Source organism: Marmota marmota, unplaced genomic scaffold, assembly GCF_001458135.2.
Source record: "Marmota marmota marmota unplaced genomic scaffold, marMar, whole genome shotgun sequence".
NCBI classification, from domain to species: Eukaryota; Metazoa; Chordata; class Mammalia; order Rodentia; family Sciuridae; genus Marmota; species Marmota marmota.
In genome coordinates this window covers 27591326-27613897 of record NW_026000241.1, presented here as the reverse complement: position 1 = coordinate 27613897, position 22572 = coordinate 27591326, and the positions used below count along the sequence as shown (strand labels likewise).

The 22572-nt window shown below is 38.2% G+C and overlaps 2 protein-coding genes across 3 annotated transcripts; one reads left to right on the top strand and one right to left on the bottom strand.

The window, feature by feature from the left end:
* Positions 1-192: 192 nt before the first annotated feature.
* On the bottom strand, positions 193-13107 carry Nkiras1 (NFKB inhibitor interacting Ras like 1). Its single transcript, XM_015489565.2, has 4 exons — positions 12968-13107; positions 5640-5750; positions 992-1233; positions 193-724 (listed from the first exon to the last, which is right to left on the bottom strand). Exons 2-4 carry the CDS (start codon positions 5731-5733, stop codon positions 482-484), a joined length of 579 nt encoding a protein of 192 aa, XP_015345051.1. The 5' UTR covers positions 5734-5750; positions 12968-13107; the 3' UTR covers positions 193-481.
* A 140-nt stretch (positions 13108-13247) lies between these two features.
* Positions 13248-17049, top strand: Rpl15 (ribosomal protein L15). 2 transcript variants are annotated; one of them, XM_015489564.2, is made up of 4 exons: positions 13248-13357; positions 14039-14220; positions 14518-14654; positions 15433-17049. In XM_015489564.2, the coding sequence occupies exons 2-4, from the start codon at positions 14049-14051 to the stop codon at positions 15736-15738; spliced, it is 615 nt and encodes a 204-aa protein (XP_015345050.1). In that variant the 5' UTR covers positions 13248-13357; positions 14039-14048; the 3' UTR covers positions 15739-17049. The 2 variants fall into 2 exon arrangements, with proteins under 2 accessions (XP_015345050.1, XP_048650857.1); XM_048794900.1 differs by lacking the exon at positions 13248-13357 and having other exon boundaries at positions 14038-14220.
* Positions 17050-22572: the final 5523 nt, after the last annotated feature.

Here is a 22572-nt window from a genome sequence, read left to right as displayed (position 1 = left end):
AACACAAAATTTTAGCTTATGTTGTGTCCAAATTGTTAATTGTTATTGTTCCAAACTGGGTATGTCAAAAAAATGTTTTCTAACCCTAGTCATTAGATTACTTTATTAGTAATGTTTGAACTAAGTTTGTGTGAAGTTATATAGAATGAGTATGACAACTTTTGAAATAGGTTGGGGGGATTCATACATGGGTTCATTTGCACACTATCCAAACTTTATTTTACTACTCTGATAGGTGGAACATTCATAAAAACAAAACACGCTAATTTCAGGAACATATTTCAAACAAAGAGAATATATTTCATATCAGGCAATACTAATAAACTTAGTCCAGTAACATAAAGTGCATTACATTACTTCCTTAGATGTTTCCTTACCAACCAAGATATATACAAATGGTCTATTTTAAATATCAATCTTCACATACATAGACACTTAAAAGCAGTCATTATTCAAAAAACAATTGTGGAATTACTAATTTTTAGTTCTCAGAGTTAGAGTTCCCTTTGTTTTTCCTCCCAGGCAAAGGAAAGCTGGATTTGCTCTGGGGTTGGGATAGTTTACTGGCTAATAAAGTGAAGGGCTCAATCAGAGTTTTCCGGTCTGTGACAGTCACCTCCCACAGTCTTACTTTCTCACTTTTTGCCCACTGCTGTGCCACCTCGGCATCCACTTGTCTCTGCTCAGAAAGGTCGATTTTGTTTCCTAATACAACAATTGCTACCTGGATGGAAAAATGGATTAAAGAGATTATACTTTGCCAACCTCAGTTTATAATAAAGAGCACTCTACCACAGTACTGAATGAACTTAGTCCTATTAAAAAAAAAACGAGTTACAATACAATTTAGTGGGTTTTAAGTATGTAAATGACCCAAGAAGTCATGTGCTGGGGATCAAACCCAGGGCCTCACATGCCAGGCAAGTGCTCTACCATTGAGGCACAACCCCAGCCCCTCATGTTATGATTTAAATGGTAATTTATACTTAACCTCTTTTTTGTCTTTGAACTTATCAATTTCTTTCTTCAGAAGCTCCACTCTTTGAAAGGATTCCAGGTTATTCACACTGTACACTAGAACAAAGCCATCAGCAAATGAAAAATAATGCTTTGGGAGCTCCACGCCTTCCTGTAGGCCTCTGGTGTCATAAAGATGTAACTGTTCTTTTACTCCCCGATCTGTTTCCACAGAAGCCATGTATACATCTTCCATTGTTTCACAATCTTCCATTCCTGGGATTAAAAAGAAATTGCCGTTTTTAGATAAACCAGTGTCAGTTATTCAGTATTTTGTTGTCCTTTAAAGGTTTCCTATTTTTGATATATAATAATCACATTTCTACTTTATTAGTGACTTCTTGAATAAGTAGCTGTTCATAGTAAATTGACAACATGACTTTTGAAAATATTTCTTCTGGCTTGGTGCCGTGGTGCATGTCTATAATCCCAACAGCTCAGGAGGCTTAGACAAGAGGGTCACAAGTTTGAAGCCAGCCTTAGTGATTTAGCAAAGCCCTAAGCAACTTAGACCCTAACTCAAATAGGTGCTGGGGATGTAATTTAGAGGTAAAGCACCCCTGGGTTAAGTCCTCAATATGTGTGTTATAAGTATCAATTGTAAAAATCAAAAGCATTTACTACTTAGATTGGAAAGTTCAGGTTGATTTAAAAAGCTTCAACTACTAAGTGGCACTTTTTCTTCTCCATCAGAATTAATGACAGGATCTGGAATGAAATTTGCCATTTTCTTTCTTTTTTTAAATTTGTTGATAGACCTTTATTTTATTTATATGCAGTGTTGAGACTCGAACCCAGTGCCTCACACATGGCCAAGCAAGTGCGCTACCACTGAGCCACAACCACAGACTCAGCCCAAATTTGCTATTTTCTATAGAACTCCCCAGGTCTTTTCTATAGAACTCAAAACTACACGTGTCCAGTCTGTGTCCCAGTACTGGGCCTTTAATGCACAAGTACCTACTGGTCACTTTTATGTGAATGTCCCTCAAGCACTTCAACTAATATTTTTGTCATCATCCTTCCATTCCTGTTCCTCCTCCTTGCTTTCTTCCCTTGATCACTACTTACCACGATGTCCTCGGTTTTTTATGAGCAAAATCAGAAGGTTACCTCAAACCATCCACTCTGCTGCTGAAATACCTGCTTGATTCCTGCCTCCTACTTGAACTGATTGCTACCTTCACCTGAAGTATTGCGATAGATCAGTGACCACCTAGTAGTACCTTCCACCTGAACTACTATGATAGATCAGTGACCACCTAGTAAATACCTCAGACCCTTTGAAGATGCTGCTGAAATGTCAGTCATGTGGACCTTCTCTTAATTATCCCATTTTCCTCCTGCTACTACTGGGCCTTGAACAGGTAATACCATTTTATACTTCAGTCTTTCCATATCCAACCCCTCCAAGTGGACTGTAAACACCTTGAGAATCTAGACTAGTTTATCTTTATAGCTCTGAGAATGAACAAACTTACATTCATAGAAGGTCCTTAATACATGTTTGCTGAATGAATGGCCTCATAACTGATAAGCCAATTTCAGTTCTCCTCTTGCCTATGATCTTTTAAAAATGCATTTTACCAATTTGTTCCATGATTGCAGGTTATTCCATTTTTGCAGGATTTGTCTCTTCAATGAGTCTATAAGTTGCTTAAGTGAAAGGACCCATTCTGTGTATGCTGTAAATAGTTAATAATCCTTTGTTGATATAGGAATTAAAGGAAGAAAATTAACACTTAGAATTTTATGAGTAGAGCAGAGACATAAGATAGGTATGATTATGGTCCCAATAACCACCTTCATATTTAAACCTCATGTTTAAATATGAGCTACATCCAGAGGAGAACTCGTGGACTAACACACTACACATACACACAAACTGTCACATTTGAAATTCGGTTATGGTTTTCTTAAACAACCTAATACTATAGAATGACTTATTCCAGATGCATTATATGAAATGTTCATCAGCTGTAAATAAAATCTCCATTTTACAAGGAATAATCATCTAATGATTAGATCATGAGAATACAAGAATTTACTTTCATCAGCCTAACTTTTCAAGGAACATGGCTGGTGTTTAATAAGGGAAAATTCTAAGTTTGATTATATGAACTTGTGTCTGTATCATCCTGTCATAAATTAAGCTGTCATAGATTAAGTTAATAATTTTAACTGGATTGCTAAGGGCTATTCTATTAAGACAAAGTTATTGGGCTTTGATTACAAGGAAATTTAAAAGCAAAACTTTTATCCGCCAACAGGAGTTTGGTGGTCCCACTCACATCACCCTCATTAAGCTTAAAACCTCATATTCTGCTACTCTACAAATTAATTGAAGTCTTGACCCTGCCATTAGCTCTCTATATCTCTTCACTGCTTCAGGCTGCTGAGGAACTACCCCTTCCCACCAACACAAGACTAAGGATGCAATCTCCGGAGAAGGTATAACAGAGGATGCTTAGACTAAGACAAGAGGAGAGGAGTTGCACAGTGAACACTAGCGGAGGCAATCAAGTGACATACCTGCACATACAGGGTACACATAGTAAATGTTGAACTCCTCCTACCTCCACTCTCTTCCCTTTCTCTGCTCCTAAAACTTTGGCAGTCAGGCCTTTACTCCAATGCCAAAGAATGTGACCAGTAAAAAAGGAAGAATTCTAAATATATTGATATCTAGGGTTTTCCAACAAATGCTCAGTCAGATCCCTTTTGTGAAACTCAAAGTCATGAACCCTGTCCATTTGCTTAGAGCTCCCAGTTAGCTCTGTAGGCCTCCATTCTTTATTAGCAGATAACCAAAGTTTACCAGACAACTGAGGAAAATAGACTCAAAAGTCAGAAAAGAAGGGTTGTGACTCAGTGGTAGAGCGCTTGCCTAGCACATGCAGGGTCCTGGGTTCAATCCTCAGCACCACATATAAATCAATAAAGTAAAGGTATTGTGTCCAACTACAACTAAAAAATAAATATTTTTTAAAAAAGAGAAAAGAGTACTTTGGAGGAAATGGACTATGCAAAAGAAAACCAAAACACTACCTAACAACAGGGAAACTAGATAGTATAACAGTTCTTATTTCACAGATGCACTAAGAAATAAGAAATAAAAATTCAATGAAAGGACTGGAAAATATGAGGAAATATCACCTAAAATGCAGAAAAAAATATTAAGAAAACCAGAGGATTAATCTAGAAGGTTCAACATCAATAAAGAGTTCCATAAAGAGAACAGAAGAGCATCCACAAAATAATTCACAACTGAAGAATATACACATATTGAAAGAAGCCACAGTGCCTAGTACAATGGATGAAAACAGACCAGTTTTATGACACATCACTGTAAAATTTCAGAACAGTGGTGTCTTGATCCATCTGTGCCATTACAACTAGATCCCACAGACTAGGTAATTTATAAACAACAAATTTCTCACAGTTCTGGAGGCTGGGACATCCAAGATCAAGGCACTAGCAGGTTTGGTGCCTAGGAAAGGCCCAGTCTCCTCTTCCAAGGTCGTTCCTCATTGCTGCACCCTACAGAGGGGTCAAACACTGTGTGCTTACTTGACAGAAGGGGAAGACAGCACTTCCTTCAAGCCCAAGTTTTTTTATAAAGTTGCTAAATCTCACTCGAGGGCAGAGCTTTCATAGTTCAATCACCTCTTGAAGACCACACCTCTTAATACTGTTGGAAAGGGATTAAGATTCAACATGAATTTTGGAGGGTCACTATCATTCAAACCACAGCAAGTGGGGACACAGTAAGGCTTCAGAAGCTTCCACATACAAAGCATCAAGCATCCTAACAGTTCCCAGGTTCTCAGAAGCAGCACAACATTCTACTTTTTGACTCACATGGTGATTATCCAAACATATAGCTTATAAGTGTGCATTTAAAAAGTATTCATTTTAGTAAGAGGAGAAAAGATGACACTAGATCAATAAAGCTTTCAAAATTCTGAAAGTATTTTCAACCTAGAATTCCATACCCATCAGAATTATAATTCATATGTGAGGGTAAAATAGAGATATTTTCAAGCATGCAAAGCCTCAAAAACGGTATCGTTTATATTTTGTCAAAATGGTTAATAAAAGAAATGTGCTCTAAGCTACTTGCCAAAAATAAATACTTTAATACTTTGTCGATCCATATTTACTTATCTCTTAGATAAACCTCTTTTGTAATGTCTGTCTGCCTTACCATGACCTCCTTAAAACCAAAAATGATACTTCACCTCTGTAACTCACTGAATGAATAATCCAACTCACAAAATTAAGTCATAGTACAGCAAACAGCTATATCTTCCATTTTTAAAAATCTACAGAATACTCTTGGAAAGCCATATTTCCACTATGGATCATTCCAATGTATTCTTTCTCTAGACCATCATTTTTTTTTTTTATAAACACATAGAAAACCACATACGTACAAAAGAATATATATTCATATCCATCAGCCATTTCTTACCTGTTTTAACAACCACTGCTAAATTTCAATAAAATCAATATTTTTTCCTCTCCTCTATTCTCTACTTCACTTTGGTGTACCATCACCCATCTTTAGTTTAGCATAACCAAAAACCCTCCAGAGAAAAACTATAGAAAAATAATCTTACCAATAGTATGATTCCCATAAAGGAGCTGCTCCAAGATTGCGGTTTTCCCCACAGACAACAATCCACAAACTACAACCTTGCATCCCTTTCCCATCTTCTCTCAGGATATCACTGTGAAGAGAATGAAAGCTCTTAAAAGTGTATACTGTTGAAGAGCTGGGCACCATGGCACATGCCTGTGATCCCAGTGACTTGGGAGGCTGAGGCCCTAACCAACTCAGTGAGACCTTGCTCAAAATAAAAAATAAAAAGGGCTAGGGGTGTTGCTCAGTGGTTAAGCACTCCTAGGTTCAATCCCTGGTACAAAAAAAAAAAGCATACTTTAGAAACCAGTATACTTTTCTTTTAAGGTTGATATTTAATCAGTTTTGTATATATAGGTGAAATTTCAAATATAAAAAAAGGATAAAATAAGGTATATCCTTCCAAACCCCATTCCCTTAGTCTCCTATTTGCCCTCTTAGTTTTACAAGTTTCTAACATATCTTCACAGAGATAATCTAGAAATACTGTAAGAATAGATAAAATTGTATGTGGTGGTACATGCCTGTTATCCCAGTGATTTGGGAGGCTGAAACAAAACTAGCCAAGTTATATTGTTACATAGTACACATATACAAATACCTGAAAAGGAATTATGAATTCTATTATGTATAATAATGCATCAAATCAATTATAAAAAAGACTATTTACTCATCAATATTTACCTGAGAAAATAAACATTTAAGTAAAAATTTAAGAAAGCATGAAGACATTTTTCGATAGAAAATGGATGGACTTAAAGACTATTAATGTTACCATAGTCTTTTCTCAAGAATGTGAAAAATTGGATTTTTGTAGCCAAGTATAGTCATACTTCTTTTTGAGGAATAGACCATGAGAGAAAAATTGCCCAGGCATTTTAAACTAGAAAAAGAAAAATTCCTCTCTCCTAGCTTCCCAACTTATTTGCAAGGAAGAGCAAGGTCAAATTCCCTCAGGGCTTTGTTTTCCAGAAGGCAAAGGACTAGACGCCAAGGCATAAAGGCAAAAGACGTATTAAATATTACAATCTGATTCGATTTTTGCCATCGCACAACATCTCCTTTCCTCCCAATTCTCTTCTTTATCTACAAGCCCCTGGCTAAAAGGGATGCTACAACTTCCTGTAGTCAGTCAGAAACAACTGTAACAAAAGGGATTCTGAGCATCCTTCTGTGCTCATGTGCTCACTGGACTATGAACTAAAAACCCAACGCAGAACACATTTTAATGGAGGCAGAACAGTAACACCTTTGTATCCATGTGTGTCCCACAACACTATTTTTTTCCAACTCTGACAGCATTAAGAAAAAAATGAACTTTCTTTTCTCAGGTTTCATCAAGTTATTTCTACTTGCTCAGAGTAATTTTTTAGGACCCAAATTACCCACAAGTCACCATTACTTCAGCACAGTAATAACATGATACTCATTTCCAGAGCAGTGCATTGTACTTTATCAGAGAAAAATTACTATCCCTTCTGTGATGTAACCATTATTTCTTGGGTGACAAACCCAGCAAATAATCCTTCTAGGTCTTCCAAGAATATATATTACTTGCTCCCATGAATATAGATTCTTTTAAGAGACAATCTTTTCTTTGTACTTTCAATATAACTACAATACAAAAATCCTCAGCCTTTATAACGGCAAAATTTTATGTACCATTGATCATCTATAATGTTATCTCTCATGTCTGCAACTATGGCCTATTTTAGAGTCTTCTACACATAACTCTGAATTTATAATTAATGTCACCTTATTTATCATAGGATTATACTCTTTCAGCATATTGTGATTTCTGTAAGATATGATACCATTGAGCCTTTCTTTTAAACAGCTTTTTTAAAAAATATTTATTTTTTAGCTGTAGTTGGACACAATATCTTTATTTTATTTATTTTTATGTGGTGCTGAGGATCGAACCCAGGACTTCACACATGCTAGGCGAGCGCTCTACCACTGAGCCATAATCCCAGCCCCTTAAACAGCTTTTTTTTTTTTTTTAATTTTAATATTTATTTATTTTTTTTTAGTTTTCGGCGGACACAACATCTTTGTTTGTATGTGGTGCTGAGGATCGAACCCGGGCCGCACGCATGCCAGGCAAGCGCGCTACCGCTTGAGCCACATCCCCAGCCCTTAAACAGCTTTTTAATAGCTAAAATTTAAAGGAAGCTGCCATCTAGCCATGTAAGAAGAATTTTAAAAAGAAATTAATGTACCAGAGGATAAAAAAATAATGGCAGTGTAATACAATTCTATAAGAAAAGGTTGTTGCTGGAATCTAAATTCTAGATTTTATATTCCTCTGAAAATGTTGGAACCAGTAGAATTTCTAAATACCAATCCCTACCTCCCTCCTCTTTGTTTAATTTTTTGGGAAAAAATGCCCCTTTACCATGTTATACTATTCCAAAATTCTCAAGTGGTTTAAAAAAGGGAGGTGCATACATGAGCCAAAGAGAGGTATGCTTAGCTATAAGTAAAAATACCCAAAGATTAATAGGAACAAGCCATCTGTTAAAGTGGGGTAAATACAAACAATGGGGACTATAGCCAACTGAAAAATGTTGAAAGCAACAGAATTCTAAGAAATTTGGAAATCAAATACTGTATTTCTAAGTCTTAGAAAGTGGTCTTAAAATGTTTTAAAAGTATTATACTATGTTGGGCTAGTTGAACACTCCGGTAATCCCAGTGATTTTGGAGGCTGAGGCAGGAGGATTTCAAATTTAAGGCTAGCCTCAGAAAGTTAATAAATGAAAATGAAAAAGGACTGGAGACTTAGGTCAGTGGTAAAGCACCCCTGGGGTTCAATCCCAGTACAAAAGAAAAAAAGAGTAGTACACAATTATATTTTAGATTGCTCATTGATACTAGGATTAATAGATAAAGCTTGTTAAAAATGTGTTTTGGGGGGCTGGGATTGTGGCTCAGTGGTAGAGCGCTCCCCTAGCATGGGCGGGACCCGGGTTCGATTCTCAGCACCACATAAAAATAAAGGCATTGTGTTGTGTCCATCTACAAAAGAGATTCTCTCTCTCTCTCTTAAAAAAAAAAAATGTGGTTTTTGTTAAAAATATACATTGTATTGATGCATTTAAGTATAATAAATTAGTGTTTACTTTGCTACTACTAGAGAAGATTTCATCAAGGGCAAACAGTAAAAGCAACTGAAAGGAGGTGGCTCTAAACACCAGCTATGACACAGGTGTGACGATATGTATCTACTGTGCCAGCTACATGGGAGACAGGCCAGGGGATCATGAGCCCATGAGTTTTAGATCACCCTGGGCAACAAAGAGAGACTCCATCTCAAAAAAAACAATAACAAAAATAAACAAGTTTTTTAAAAATAATTTTAATTTTTTTAGAAGTAGTTGGACACAATACCTTAATTTTATTTATTTTTATGTGGTGCTGAGGATTGAACGGCACATGCTAGACGAGCGCTCTACCGCGGAGCCACAACCCCAGCCCAAAACAAGGTTTATTTAAGATTTTTTTTTTTTAAGGAAGGAAAGAAAAATAAAGGAATAAAACAGAAGAGATCTACTTAAATATTTTATACTATCAAAAGGAAAGCAGATAAAGAAATAAGTGTGATCAATCAAACATGGTTGTAATATCCTAGGTCCCTAGTTATCTTCCAAATGGGAAAAAAAAAACACTACCAAAAAGCAGATAATTAGTGACCTATTACATCAATTAAAATGAATGAATTTCTTATACATTAAGTATTTTTAAGGTGTTATGGTATAACCTATAACAGAAAAATGTTTGAAAATCTGTACCATTTTCATTATTTTCAAAACGTCTCAAGGGCTAGAAAAGGCAGACACCACCTCCTTAACTATCTATGGCATGGAAAATCTCCCCAGGGAAAAAATCTTAAATTTTCAAGTGGGTGCATGGGTGTGTGTATGTGAAGGGGTTCTAATTCAAAATTTGTGAATTTCTCTACATGGAAATAAAGATGATTTTCTAAATATCCAGAAAGTATGAATTATTAAAGATCTAATAACATTCTAAATAAATAACATTAAAATATAGATGAATATGTATATTTCATATACAATATATACATCATTTCCTCCCAAATACAAAAAAGATCACCTGTAGTACCCTGAATGGGTAATGAGTGGGATAGATCCAGAGTGGCCAAGCCTCTTAAATGTAGTTTCGAGAGTTTGGAGGTTCCAGAGTAGATGGAAGACCATTAGGTTCCCTTCAGTGTTGTGATGCTATAACAGGGGAAACTGCTTATCCAGAATGTGCATCAACACTAAAGTTAATACCGAAAAAAAATACCAGAAGTTTTAACTACTTAGTACAGTCTTTACCTAAAAAACTGCTGAACATAAAATCCAGTCTGTGACCATTAAACTTCATCTGACAAATATGACTAAGAGTACATGCTTTACAGGCAAAATCCAATGACATCTTTAATGCATATTGCTTTCCAGACAAATCAATAATATTGCTAGAGAATAAACACATGACTCAGTCCATTCCTATGGAAAACACTGAGCTTTGTCAACATTCATTCTCTTTGAAGAGCCATCAGAAACAGCTCCTTCAAATTACCAATGTTGTTCTTCTGCATGAGGGGATCATTCTATTTTTATAAGTAAAACAACTTTTCTATGAAACTAGAAAAATAATACTGAAGCACAACATCATAGTAGAGATGTTATAAATCTTTAAAAAAGCATAAAAGGGTAAAACTTCTACACTGTGTATTTTCTTGTTTAAACATTATGTATGGCATGTAATACTTTTATTCATGTGTTTTACATACATATTCAAAGGGTTTTATAAATAATATTTACTTAGTAAAATATATAAACAGATTCCAGCTTACCATTCTCAATTCACTTAACAAATACTTACTAAGGGCCTTCCATAATACCAAACATTAGGGATGAACGAAAGGGCAAAACCAGAAAAGATCACTGTGGTTAGGAATCTTGAAATCAATTGGAAATACAAATCCTATTAAACTGATAATTGAGGAATTGCAAATTGAAAAACAAAATTACAAAATCAATTGATAAATTAGCAGATTATTTACATTGTCTGATTCATCTTTTCAAATGATTCATCCAACCTGGTAGTGAACCATTCTCAACTCATTTCTTTCATACTCCACATCTGATTCATCAGTAAATCCTACCTTTTTCCTTAGAAATACAGCCAGAGTTACATTTATGACCACCTCCATTACTACCAAAGTGGCACCATCTTTTCTCACTTGGACTACTAAGGATGTCTCTAATCTCATCCCTCAAACCTATAAGTACTTTATTTTATCTAGTAAAAGGAATTTTGCAGGTCGGATTGAATCAAAACTTTGAGACCATCATTATTAACAGGAGTGTCCTAGAAGGGAGGAGGAGGAGAGATTGAAAGGTTCACGAAGCAGTCAGGTGCCAAGTAAAGAAGGCAGCTCTCTAGAAGCTGAATTCTCCAGATGCTGTGCCTCCGGAAAGAACACAGCCCTACAGATCCCTGATGTTAACCTAGTAAAATTTTCGACTATAAAATTAACTACACAATGATAAATTTGTTATTGAGTCAGGAAATTTTTTCTAACTGGTTACAGTAACATTGGGAAATACAACCTCCTAATTAGTCTGCTTCCATCTTCTCTTTCCTTTTAGCCTCAAAGCAGCAATCCAAGTTATTCTTTTAAAATGTAAACCATGTGCTCAAATGTTCCAATCTACAGCTATGTGGAATCTAAGGTTCATATAAAAACCACCTCTCTGACATTCTATCCCTCTTTCTCCTAGGGCTGATTCCAGCTACAATGCTTCCTTGTTATTCCTCTCTTAGTCCTGGCATGCTTCATTTTAGCCTTATCACTTTTCCCTCTACCTGAATCAGTGCCGCCTACTCAGCTCTTTATCTTGAGGGTGGTAGTGGTGATGTTACTTTAGGTGCTGTGGACTGACCCCACCTCATGCTACATGCTAAGCTCACACTACCTCCTGGGTTATGCCCCCAGACTTGAGGTGTATTCTTAAATGTTAACCTTCAAGAAAACTTATCCTGAACATTCCATCCAAAATTGCAACCTCCACCAAATATGCTAAAAGGATAATCTGGTGAGGCCTTTAACTGGGAGATAGCATCTCCCTCTATGCCCCAGGGAGTCCCTGGCACAATCAGCCCAGACCTGGAGCCTACTAGGCAGGCTGCCCTTTCTCCATGGTAATCAGGGCTCAGGCCCATAGGTGGAAGGTGCTGACAGAAGACAGCCTAGATCTCATGCTGTTGTTGCAGCAACCTTCACCTCAACACCCCTTCCACTTTCCTTGATGTTCTTCCTTAGTATTTATAAAACATCAAACATAATGCATAGCTTATTTATGTTCATTTGTTTCCAAGAAGACTAGAATTTTTTCATTGTTCACTGCTGTATCTCAACAGATGGGGCACTGCCTGGATATATATTAGGCATTCGATAATTATTTGTTGAATGAATCAACATACCAGGGAGTGCTCTTACAATGGTAAAGCTGTGTTTTTGTTGTTGTTGTTGTTGTTCTTTTGTTTTTAAAGAAAAACATGAAGTAGGTAAAAGAGATAACCAAAAATCACTATTTACAAGATAAAGATGGTTTTCTAGCCACACATAAACATGATAGTTGGAAAGGATTTGAAACCACAAGAGTTTTATCAAAAATTAAAATATTCTGGAGACGCAAAAAAGACAGCAAACTATTTCTCAATAAAGAATGCAACACAGGGGCTGGGGCTCTGTGATAGAGCGCTCGCCTGGAACGCGTGGGACACTGGGTTCGATCCTCAGCACCACATAAAAATAAAGGTATTGTGCCCACCTAAAACTAAAAATATATTAGAAATTAAAAAAAAAAAAAAAACGCAACACAAAATGCCAGCATTTTTCTAGGCATTTCTTCCCAAAACACTCGCACCTGCTAAACAGGTCTTGGCAAATAAATATTTTCCTTTTCTAAAAAATTGGGGTTCTGACGTTAGCAAACCTGGGATCTAATCCATATTCAGGAAAAGCACGGAAATGAAAAGGGTCAAGCTGCCAGCATCCACTGCCTCCGCACCCCTCGAGTCGGGCCTGCAGAAGCTTCCAGCGGAATTGAGAAGAAGGGACGTAGTAGCGGCCCAACCTGCGAAGATCCAGCTCCAGGAAGGCCTTTTTTGGGGTGGAGAAGAGTCGGGGCCCAAATTTCTGCGCCCATTCTGGGGAGTGGGGCGGGGAGCCAGCGCTGTTTGGGGGGATCGGCCGCGACTCAAGAACCCGCGGCGCGCGAAACAAACCTGTCCTCCAGCAGACCCTGAAGGCAGCAGCGAGGCTCCTCGGCTGTTCGCAGCCACCGGCTCTATAGCACCGCCTCCAACTAGCCGCCTAGCGGGGCCGGCTGATGGAGACCGACGCTCGCAGTCCAGCCAAGACTCCAATTCTCTCAGCCTTCCGCAGCCCCTGCCTTTGCAGGTTGGAATCCTTCAGATCAGGGAGCGGGACAACAGGAGGCGGTGCCCAATCACGGCCGAACTCCGCCCACCGGCTCGAGGCCGGAACTACATATCCCATGAGGCTGTGGGCGGCCTCAACGCTCCACCGGAAAGGGGCTCTCAGAAGAGGGGGAGGAGCCTAAAAGGGATTGTGGGAGAAAGGCTTCTTCCTTTCGGTTTGGCGGCAGCCATCAGGTAAGCTGGGTGAGAGATCTTAGGTTTTCTATCCGCGGCTAATCGCCCTCTGCCTCAGCCATCCGGGCATGAAGACCTTGCGCCCTCGGAGCTCCTCCTGCCTCTTGTGCGGCGAGAGTCCAATTAGGATGCTGGGCTGCGAGGGCATGGAGAGGTGTTCCCCTGAGCGGGGTGGGGGAAGACGCGATGGCGGCGCAAATTGGAGCTGGGCCGGGAGCCTGAAGAAGGCGTGGGGCTGAGGGGAGGGAGGCTCGGCCTCGAGCGTTCTTGAGCGAGGCCGACTGATTGGGGAGGGTAAGTGTATTTTTCCTTAAGAGTTAACTTTAGGCGTCAGTAGAACCTTGTATTTACTGTGGTGTCAGCGACATCACATTGCGGGCTGGGCCCTTGGGGACACGCCGCCTGCCGTAGCTAGTTGCCCCTCGGTGCCCAACCAAGTCTGTCCATTCATCCAACGAAAATAAAGCCGAGTGCTCACCCGCGCTTTTCGTGCCGAGCTTGCAGAGGTGACTGAACGCGGCCTTAGAGGTGGGGTTTAGGCTAGCTGTCGCCTGCAGATGGTGCAGAGCCATTTTCATTCCCAGCGGTTCCCTTGTGTTGGTGGGGAACTAAGATGGACGGGCGAGATCTCATTGTACTTTTAGCGGCTGCTGTCTTTTAATGCCCAGTTCCATCTCGAAGGTAAGCCAAGATGGGCGCGTACAAGTATATCCAGGAGCTATGGAGGAAGAAGCAGTCGGATGTGATGCGCTTTCTTCTGCGGGTCCGCTGCTGGCAGTACCGCCAGCTCTCGGCGCTCCACAGGGCTCCCCGCCCCACTCGGCCGGATAAAGCGCGCAGACTGGGATACAAGGCCAAGCAAGGTGCGTGTTCTCTTGGCTTGAAAGCTTCGTTAAAATTGCTACTCGGAAGAGTTAGAAACCGGTGGTTAGGAACACACTGTTGCCCCATTGTCTTCCTTCGGAGTGCTTTGGGGAAATCAATTTGCTAGCACCTTCCGCAATTAAACTGGTTAAGTTATGGTGCACTTTGGAGTGGCAACTGTGCTGAAGAAGACAAATCTGTATCTAGGATTAAAAATAATCTTTTGTGTAATTAACAGTGTTTTATAACACTGGAGGGTTTTTTTTTTTAATAACCTGCTCTTTTTGTGTGTGTAGGTTATGTCATATACAGGATTCGTGTGCGCCGTGGTGGCCGCAAACGCCCAGTTCCTAAGGGTGCCACCTATGGCAAGCCTGTCCATCATGGTGTTAACCAGCTAAAGTTTGCGCGAAGCCTTCAGTCTGTTGCTGAGGTAAATGGGTTTGAGTTGACACTTTTTTTTTTTTCTATTAGAGATGGTAGGCAAGAAATATTTGAGCAACTTTTGTGATTGTACCTAGGGAATCTATTGTGTATAAGATGAGGTCTTTACCAATCTTGGAAATTAGGAGTTACTGTCAAAAACTATCAGTTTTTGTTAATAATCTATGCTTACGTAATTAATGAACTTGTGAAACTTAAGCTTTCAAAGGGGCAGTAAACTTTGTTTACTGAGGGGGTTGCGTTTATGTTACTAATCATCTGGTCTGTTGCTGTTTTTCTTCAGAGTTATACTCTTGTAGGGGTTTGCAAATTGTAAGCCTTTCTCCATAAGGTTAAATTTTTCTAAAGAAGAGGTAATATGCAGAAGAAATTCAAGACTTGTAGAAATTTTGCTGAATTGGGGCTGGGGGGTATAGCTCAGTGGTAGAAAGTTTGTCCAGCATGTGTGAAAAGTAAGTTTGATCCCCGAGACTGCAAAAAAAAAAGAAAAAGATTCAAACATCCTAAACTTATATTTGTTATCTAAGTATTAATGTTCGTGCCTTAAACAGAGAGTAATAGCAAAAGTGTATTTGTGTTTTAGCAAGTCTACTTTATTTCCTGCTCATGGTGCCAGCCTCTTGGGGGGAGATGCCTAGTAAATAATTGATTAGTTACATAAAAAGCTTCAGTCATTTGTCTAGTAACCTAGAGGTAAGAGTTAGAATTCTAACTTGCTACCCTAAGCAAAGCAGGAGGCTTACCTTGGGCCTTTTTTCCTATTATAGGAGCGAGCTGGACGCCACTGTGGGGCTCTGAGAGTCCTGAATTCTTATTGGGTTGGTGAAGATTCCACATACAAATTCTTTGAGGTTATCCTCATTGATCCATTCCATAAAGCTATCAGAAGAAATCCTGACACCCAGTGGATCACTAAACCAGTCCACAAGCACAGGGAGATGCGCGGCCTAACATCTGCAGGCCGGAAGAGTCGTGGCCTTGGAAAGGGCCACAAGTTCCACCACACTATTGGTGGTTCTCGCCGTGCAGCTTGGAGAAGGCGCAATACTCTCCAGCTCCACCGTTATCGCTAATATAAGTATGATGTTTGTAAAGTTCATACCTAATAAACAATTTAGGACAGTCCTGTCTGCTTAAAGGTGTTATTTGTCTATTAAAACTAGTCTGCAGATTATTTCATGAATGCTTTGTCAAATTATGGAAGTTAAAGTGCAATAATGTTTGAAGACAATAAGTGATGGTGTATCTTGTTTCTAATAAGATAAACTTTCTGTCTTGCTTTATCTTATTAGGGAGTTATATGTCAGTGTTTAAAATATGCTATGTGGTATAATAGGTGTCAAATTCTTTAAAAAGAGGGGTGCTGGAACTAGCCCTATAGATTTGTTTTGGTGCATGTGACAAAACCTACAACTTAATTGGGATGATGTAATGCTCCACTAGTGGTTGGGCTTTTGGGAGTGTGGCAGTTCAAACTTTAGATTTTGATTGAGAGGAGGATATCCTAATCCTATAACATGGATATATGCATTCAATTTTAAAGCCCACATTTTAAAATTTAACTCAGTGTTTCATTTGTGTAATTGCTGCTTCTGAAAGGGGAAAAGCTTCCCAAATGCAGTCAAACTTTCAGAGGAATAAATCTGTTGTGAGAAAATTAAAAGAATCTTAGAAATTAAAAAAAATCTAGGCTAAACAAAATTGCAAAAGTCTTCACCATGTCCTATGAGTTCACATAAAGAGTAAAAGCTGGTTTAATAACGTGGCTTGTTGGATCCAGCATATTGAACTTATTGCAACAGTTTTCTGTGACATTTACATCAGTGTATTTTTGAAACAGGTTCGAGTATTCATTGTTTAACTTAAGATTTGTAGGCTAGGGTAGCTGGTGAATCAGTGGCTTTTGCTAAGTATTTGCAAGATTAGAAAAAAGTCCTGATCAAGATTTTTAAAAGTTGTTACCTGTGTAATTTTATGTTGTGTGGCTATTTTTCTCATTCCTGGTGAAGCAATCCTCCAAATCTTTGAGTTGGTCCATCAGTTAAGTATATTACCACATTGTTTCATTTCTGTTAATCTTTTCCTGTAGATTAGGCTGCTCTTTCCTAGGGTGAAGTTGAATGTGGCGGAGGAATTGCCCCTTAGTCTTCAAATTCTGGGTTTGCTGACATTATAGGTGTTTCAGTTTTAAAATCTAATTGATGCCCTTCTTGAACTGATTTTTCTTCAGCAATTTCAAGTCAATTGATTTCCAGGAAATAATCTGAAGCAGGCTCATAAAGCCTTGAGAATCAAATTCCTTTCTACCCAACAAAACAAAAGCCCATACATTTTGATTGTGTGTAGAAGTTGTTCAACTAAAGGAATAAATGACTATTAAACAAGTGGACCTTCTGTTATCTTTTGTCATCTAGTACAAATGCTGTGCTTTGAGGTAAACCAAACAACCTACAAAAATAGTGGTGAATAATGGTAGGAATAACATTTTGAGGGAGAATATGTAGTGCTTGATGCCTAAGAGTTCTCTTGATTCTTCAATTAACTGTAAGTTAGAAAAATGAAAAACTATTCTTTATGTAATTTAGAAAGGAGAAGGGTTCTGGTAGGTTAAAGGTCAGTGTCCCCTGTCTACAAAAATCTCTTGGCCTTGTTGATGTCTACCCTATAATTTTATCTCTACAATAGTTAAATGAATCCTGTGAATCATGACACCTGTGCTGGAAACCAAGTCCTTTCAATGGCTCTAATATCCTTTACACCGTTCTATATGATCACAGCCTCAGTTTCTTAAAATAATTTCACTATAATGTCTTTGATGGGAAAACTCAAAGACATTAAATGTCATTTTATTAATTATTTCCTGATTGCCCCCATGAGCTCTTCTGGTTTGCTTTAATATTTGCATATAAGCAAAGTTGACAATTCAGGTATTTAAAAATAACGGTTTTGGTGCTTGTCTGGGTGGTTCAACCTGTAAGCAGCAGCAGGAGGATTTCGAGTTCAGAGCCAGCCTTAGCAACTTAGCAAGACCCTGTCTCAAAAAATAAAATGGGCTGGGCATGTGGTGCAGTGATTAAGTGCTCCTGGGTTCAATCCCTGGTAACCCTCAAAAATAAAAAATAAATACTTTGTTTCTCACAACCCCACAATATATAAGTACTATTTTTTTTCTTGCAGTACTGGGGATTGAAACCAGGGGCACTCTGCCACTGAGCTACATTCTCAGCTCTTATTTTTTTGAGACTTGCTAAGTTGCTTAGGGTGTCACTAAATTGCAGAAGCTGGCTTCAAATTTGCAATCCTGTCTCAGCCTCCCACATAGCTGGGATTGATTTTTTTTTTTTTTTTACCAAGGAGGAAACACAAATATTAAGCAACTTGCTCAATGTTACCATAGTAGTAGTCTGAATTCAAATTCTATAAACAAAGCCCAGTGTAGTGGTATACACCTGTAGTCTAGTGACTGGGTAGTCTGAAAGGATCACAATTTCAAGGCCAGCCTCAGCAGAATAGCAAGATCCTAAGCAAGATCTTGTCTCAAGATTTAAAAAAAAAAAAAAAACAGGGCTGAAGATGTAGGTCAGTGGCAGAGTGCCCCTAAGTTTAATCCCCAGTTCCAAAAACCAAAAGAAATATTGATTAGATATTGCATTAACATTAAAAATTCAAAAGATACAATAGACTCTATAAGAAGAAAGTCCCAGTTACTTTCCCTGAAGGCAACTGATGGGGTGAGTTTCTTGGATTTTTAATTGGAGATACTTTCACAAAAAATACAAATGTTTCTTTTACCCAAACAGTAGGATATTATACATACTGTTTTATATTTAATTAGTTATCTCTGAGCTTATTCTGTATTAGTTCATAAAGAACATCTATGACTGCATGATATTCCATCATATGGATATAACAATTTAATGTGATTCCTACTGATGACCATTTAAGATTTTTTTCCAACGTGTTATTATTACAAAAAGGAGTTTTAAATTTTTCTTTTTTTTTTTGGTGGTGCTGGGGATTGAACCCAGGGTCTTATGCATTCAAGGTAAGCACTCTACCAACTGAGCTATATCCCAGCCCCAGGAGTTAAAAATTTTAGGTGTATGTAAAATTTTTTAAAAATACCTTTATTTTGAGACAGGGTTTCCCTAAGATACTTAGGGCCTTGCCAAGTTACTAAGGCTGGCTTTGAACTTGCAATCCTCCTGTCTCAGCCTCCTGAGCCACTGAGATTACAGGCATGTGCCACCTTACCTGACAGATGTATTTAAATGTTGATAGATCTTGCCAAATTGTCTTCTATAGAGGTTGTACCAATTTATATCTCCATGAGCAATGTAGGAGAGGATTTTTTTTAACTCCTATCCTTGTCAACACATTATCAAATTTTTGAATCTCTGCCAGTCTATTAGAGAAAAATGATGTTACCTACTTTTGTTTTGCACTTCTGAGTGTGGCAGAGACAAAACTATATGCATAGCATAGATTTTTTTCCCCTGGACATAACAGCTTTGTTTTCCAAGGTCTCATACATTTAGATAGGGGTCATATCATATTCTTGCCAATAAAATGGGAGCAGAAGTAGCATATTACTTCCCCTCCAAAGCTCTCAAGAGTTGGTATATCTCCACACTTCCCACAACTTTGGAGGAGGCCAGTGATCCAGACAGTATAGATGAAGAAAGCTACTTAACCACTATCAAATGCACAAATGAGAAGATAATGACTGTGCTAAGCTATTGTTAGCTGTTTTGTTCATATGACAGGATTGCCTAGCTCAACCCTGACTGATAAAGTTGGGCATCAATTAACATCTTAAAATAATTTATTAGACTTTTTTATGAATCTGTTTACCAGGGACCTTTTGTTATCTCTATTTTCCGTCAGTGAATGAATTCTTCTCCCCTTAAGCATTATACTATATTCTAACTGCTAGCTCATTTCTGCTATGCGTCATCATTTTTCTGCTTAAAAGATTTTTAAAATAACAAAATTTCAGCTGTTCATTTTAGTCTTTTTTTTTTTCCTCCCAGTGCTGGAAATTGAACCCAGGGCTTTGAACAGGCTAGGCAACTGCTCTGTCTCTGAGCTACATCCCCAATCTCAGGTTATCTTTTTAATTCTAAGCCCTGATTCTATCTCTAACTTTAAAATTCCTAAACCAAATTAGTAGGTCTATTGCATCAGTCTGGCTGACTAGATCTGGCTACAACTCTCAAATCTCAGTGGCTTAAATTAATAAAGGTTTGTTTCTTGTTCATATTACATATTTATTGAGGGTTGGTCATTGTCCTTACTCCAGAAACCAAGCTGTTTCGGGAAGCTATCATCTGGAATATTGCCAGATGTCTAGGGCAAAAGGCAAAGAAAGCCTGGTGCAATTCACTTTAGAAGATTGTCTATTCACAGGGTGGAGAAGTGAAATCTTTACCAAGTACCTGGGAGAAGACAACCAAATGTTTGTGAATGACTCCAATAACTGATACAAAGTAACCCATTGATTTTCTGTCTTTTTTTTTTTTTTTACCAGGGATTGAATCCAGGGTCTATGAGCTACATTCCTAGCCCTTTTAATATTTTATTTAGAGAGAGGGTCTCACTAAGTTTAAGTTGCTTAGGGCCTTGCTAAGTTGTTGAAGCTGACTTTGAACTCACAATCCAAGCCGCTGGGGTTACAGGCGTACACCACCACGCCCAGCTCTTTTTTTCTTTGCACACACTTGAGGAATTATGAAGAACAGCTGGTACATGAAGGTGGCAGAAGGAGCTAGTACACTCCATATTAGAAGAAAGAAGTATTTTATTACTAACATTGCTTAGACTTGCTAGCTATGGTGGAGGTAAAAACAAATATATTGATGGTTTTTGTTGTTCTTAAATTCTCTACAGATCATTCAACACCTTATTTAATTGATTCATTTGGCAAAATACGGTCATCTGCACACTATCTACACATGACTCTGTAAAAAATTCATGTGATATTTTTTTATGTGACCTGGTTCCTTTCCTGAGAACCACATAAATGTTCACTAAAAAATACTTTAGATTCTCATTGCACAGTATGATAGCCACTAGCCACTAGTAATGATTTAGAATTGAAATGTCAGTTCTTCAGATACAAATACATTCCTTTTTTTTTTTTTTTTTGGTACCAAGGATTAAACCCAGGGGTGCTTAACCACTGAGATACATCCCTAGCCCTTTTTTATTTTTTATTTTGAGACAGAATCTCACCAAGTTGCTTAGGGGCTCATTAGGGCCTCCTAAATTGGTGAGGCTGGCTTGGAATTTGCAATTCTCCTGCCTCAGCCTCCCAAGCTTCTGGCATGTGCCACTGCACACAGGCTTTTTTTTTTCCCCCCTAACTCTATATCCAATTTTGAGTCATTTTTTTAGCATAAGGAGAGTCAGGCCAGACATGGTGGTGCATGCCTGTAATCCCAGCAACTCAGGAGGCTGAGGTAGGAGGATTGCAAACTCAAGGCCAGCCTTCCAGCCTTTTTTTTTAAATAGTAGTTTTAGGGATCAAAACAGGGTTTTACACATGCTAAGCAAGCGCTCCAACACTGATCTACATCTTCAGTCCTGTCACACTATATTTCAAGAGCTTAATGATTATATTGGCTATCATATTGGTCAGCACAGAAAACTTCTGGACCACTACAGAAAGTTCTATTGCTGATTTAAAACCTTGAAATTTTTTCTCCTTTATTTTGCAGGAGATAGAGATGAGGCATATGAAATCTGTTTTTACCATGTGTAGATTTCATATCAAATTTATATTTCTTGCTATAAATTTTTTCCCCTTTTTTTCTGGTTGATAATTGGATTTCTAGAAGTCTTTGACAATAGTACAAACTATACAAACAGTACAAATTACAAGAGGAGGAACCACTATATCACCTTTCCAAGAACAAAGATTTTAGTTTTCTTTAAAAAAAAAAAAAAAAAAACTTTAGTTTTCCATTGGCTCCAATTTGGCCTGCATCTTTTGCCAAATTGTTGGATCCTTGAAATCAATTTTATAAATATTCCTTATTCAGAGAAGAAACAATTCTTCAGATTTGTCCTGAAAGAGCCAAGCTGGCCTGCCATACCAGTAGTAAGGTGACATGCAGTCACAAGCTCTACTCTGACCACCAGCTACCCCACAGAGAATGATCCTAAGTGGAATTTATACCCAGCAACCCTCACTCCCTAGGCCCTTCCCCAAGTTCAGCTTCAGGAAGTTTAGTTAACGTGTATCTTGTTCATAGGCTTTAGCTATTTTTGTTTGTTTGGCAGTCCTGGGTATTGAACCCAGGGGTGCTCTACCACAGCTACATCACCAGTCCTTTTTAAATTTTTTTGAGAGAGGGTCTCACTAAATTGGCCTTGAACTTGTGAACCTGCTGCCTTGGCCTCCTGAGTCAATGGGATTACAGGTGTGCACCACTATGCCCAGCATAGATTTTAATCATATTTATGCTACAGGGAACATACACTTTCCAACATATTCTTTTTTTTTTTTTTTTGTATTTTATTTAGATATAGGGTCTCACTGAGTTGCTTAGTGCCTCGCTTTTGTTGAGGCTGACTTTGAACTCTTGATTCTCCTGCCTCAGCCTCCCAGCCACTGGGAATATAGGCATGCACTACCACACCCAGCTAACCAACCTATACTTACATAGGAAATACAGACTGAAAATAGTGGCTATTTTCAGTGGAAACGTTGATCAAGTTTCTTTTAAAAATTCTGCTACAAAGTTACAACAGTTAGCCTATGCCTCATAAAGCATTCAAAAACATACTTTTGAATGAAGTAACTGCCACACACACTTTGCAACTCACTTTCAAATCCTGGTAAATGGGAACTTAAACCTCCAAAATTGATTAAATCATTTAATTACATGCCATGAGTGCCTGAA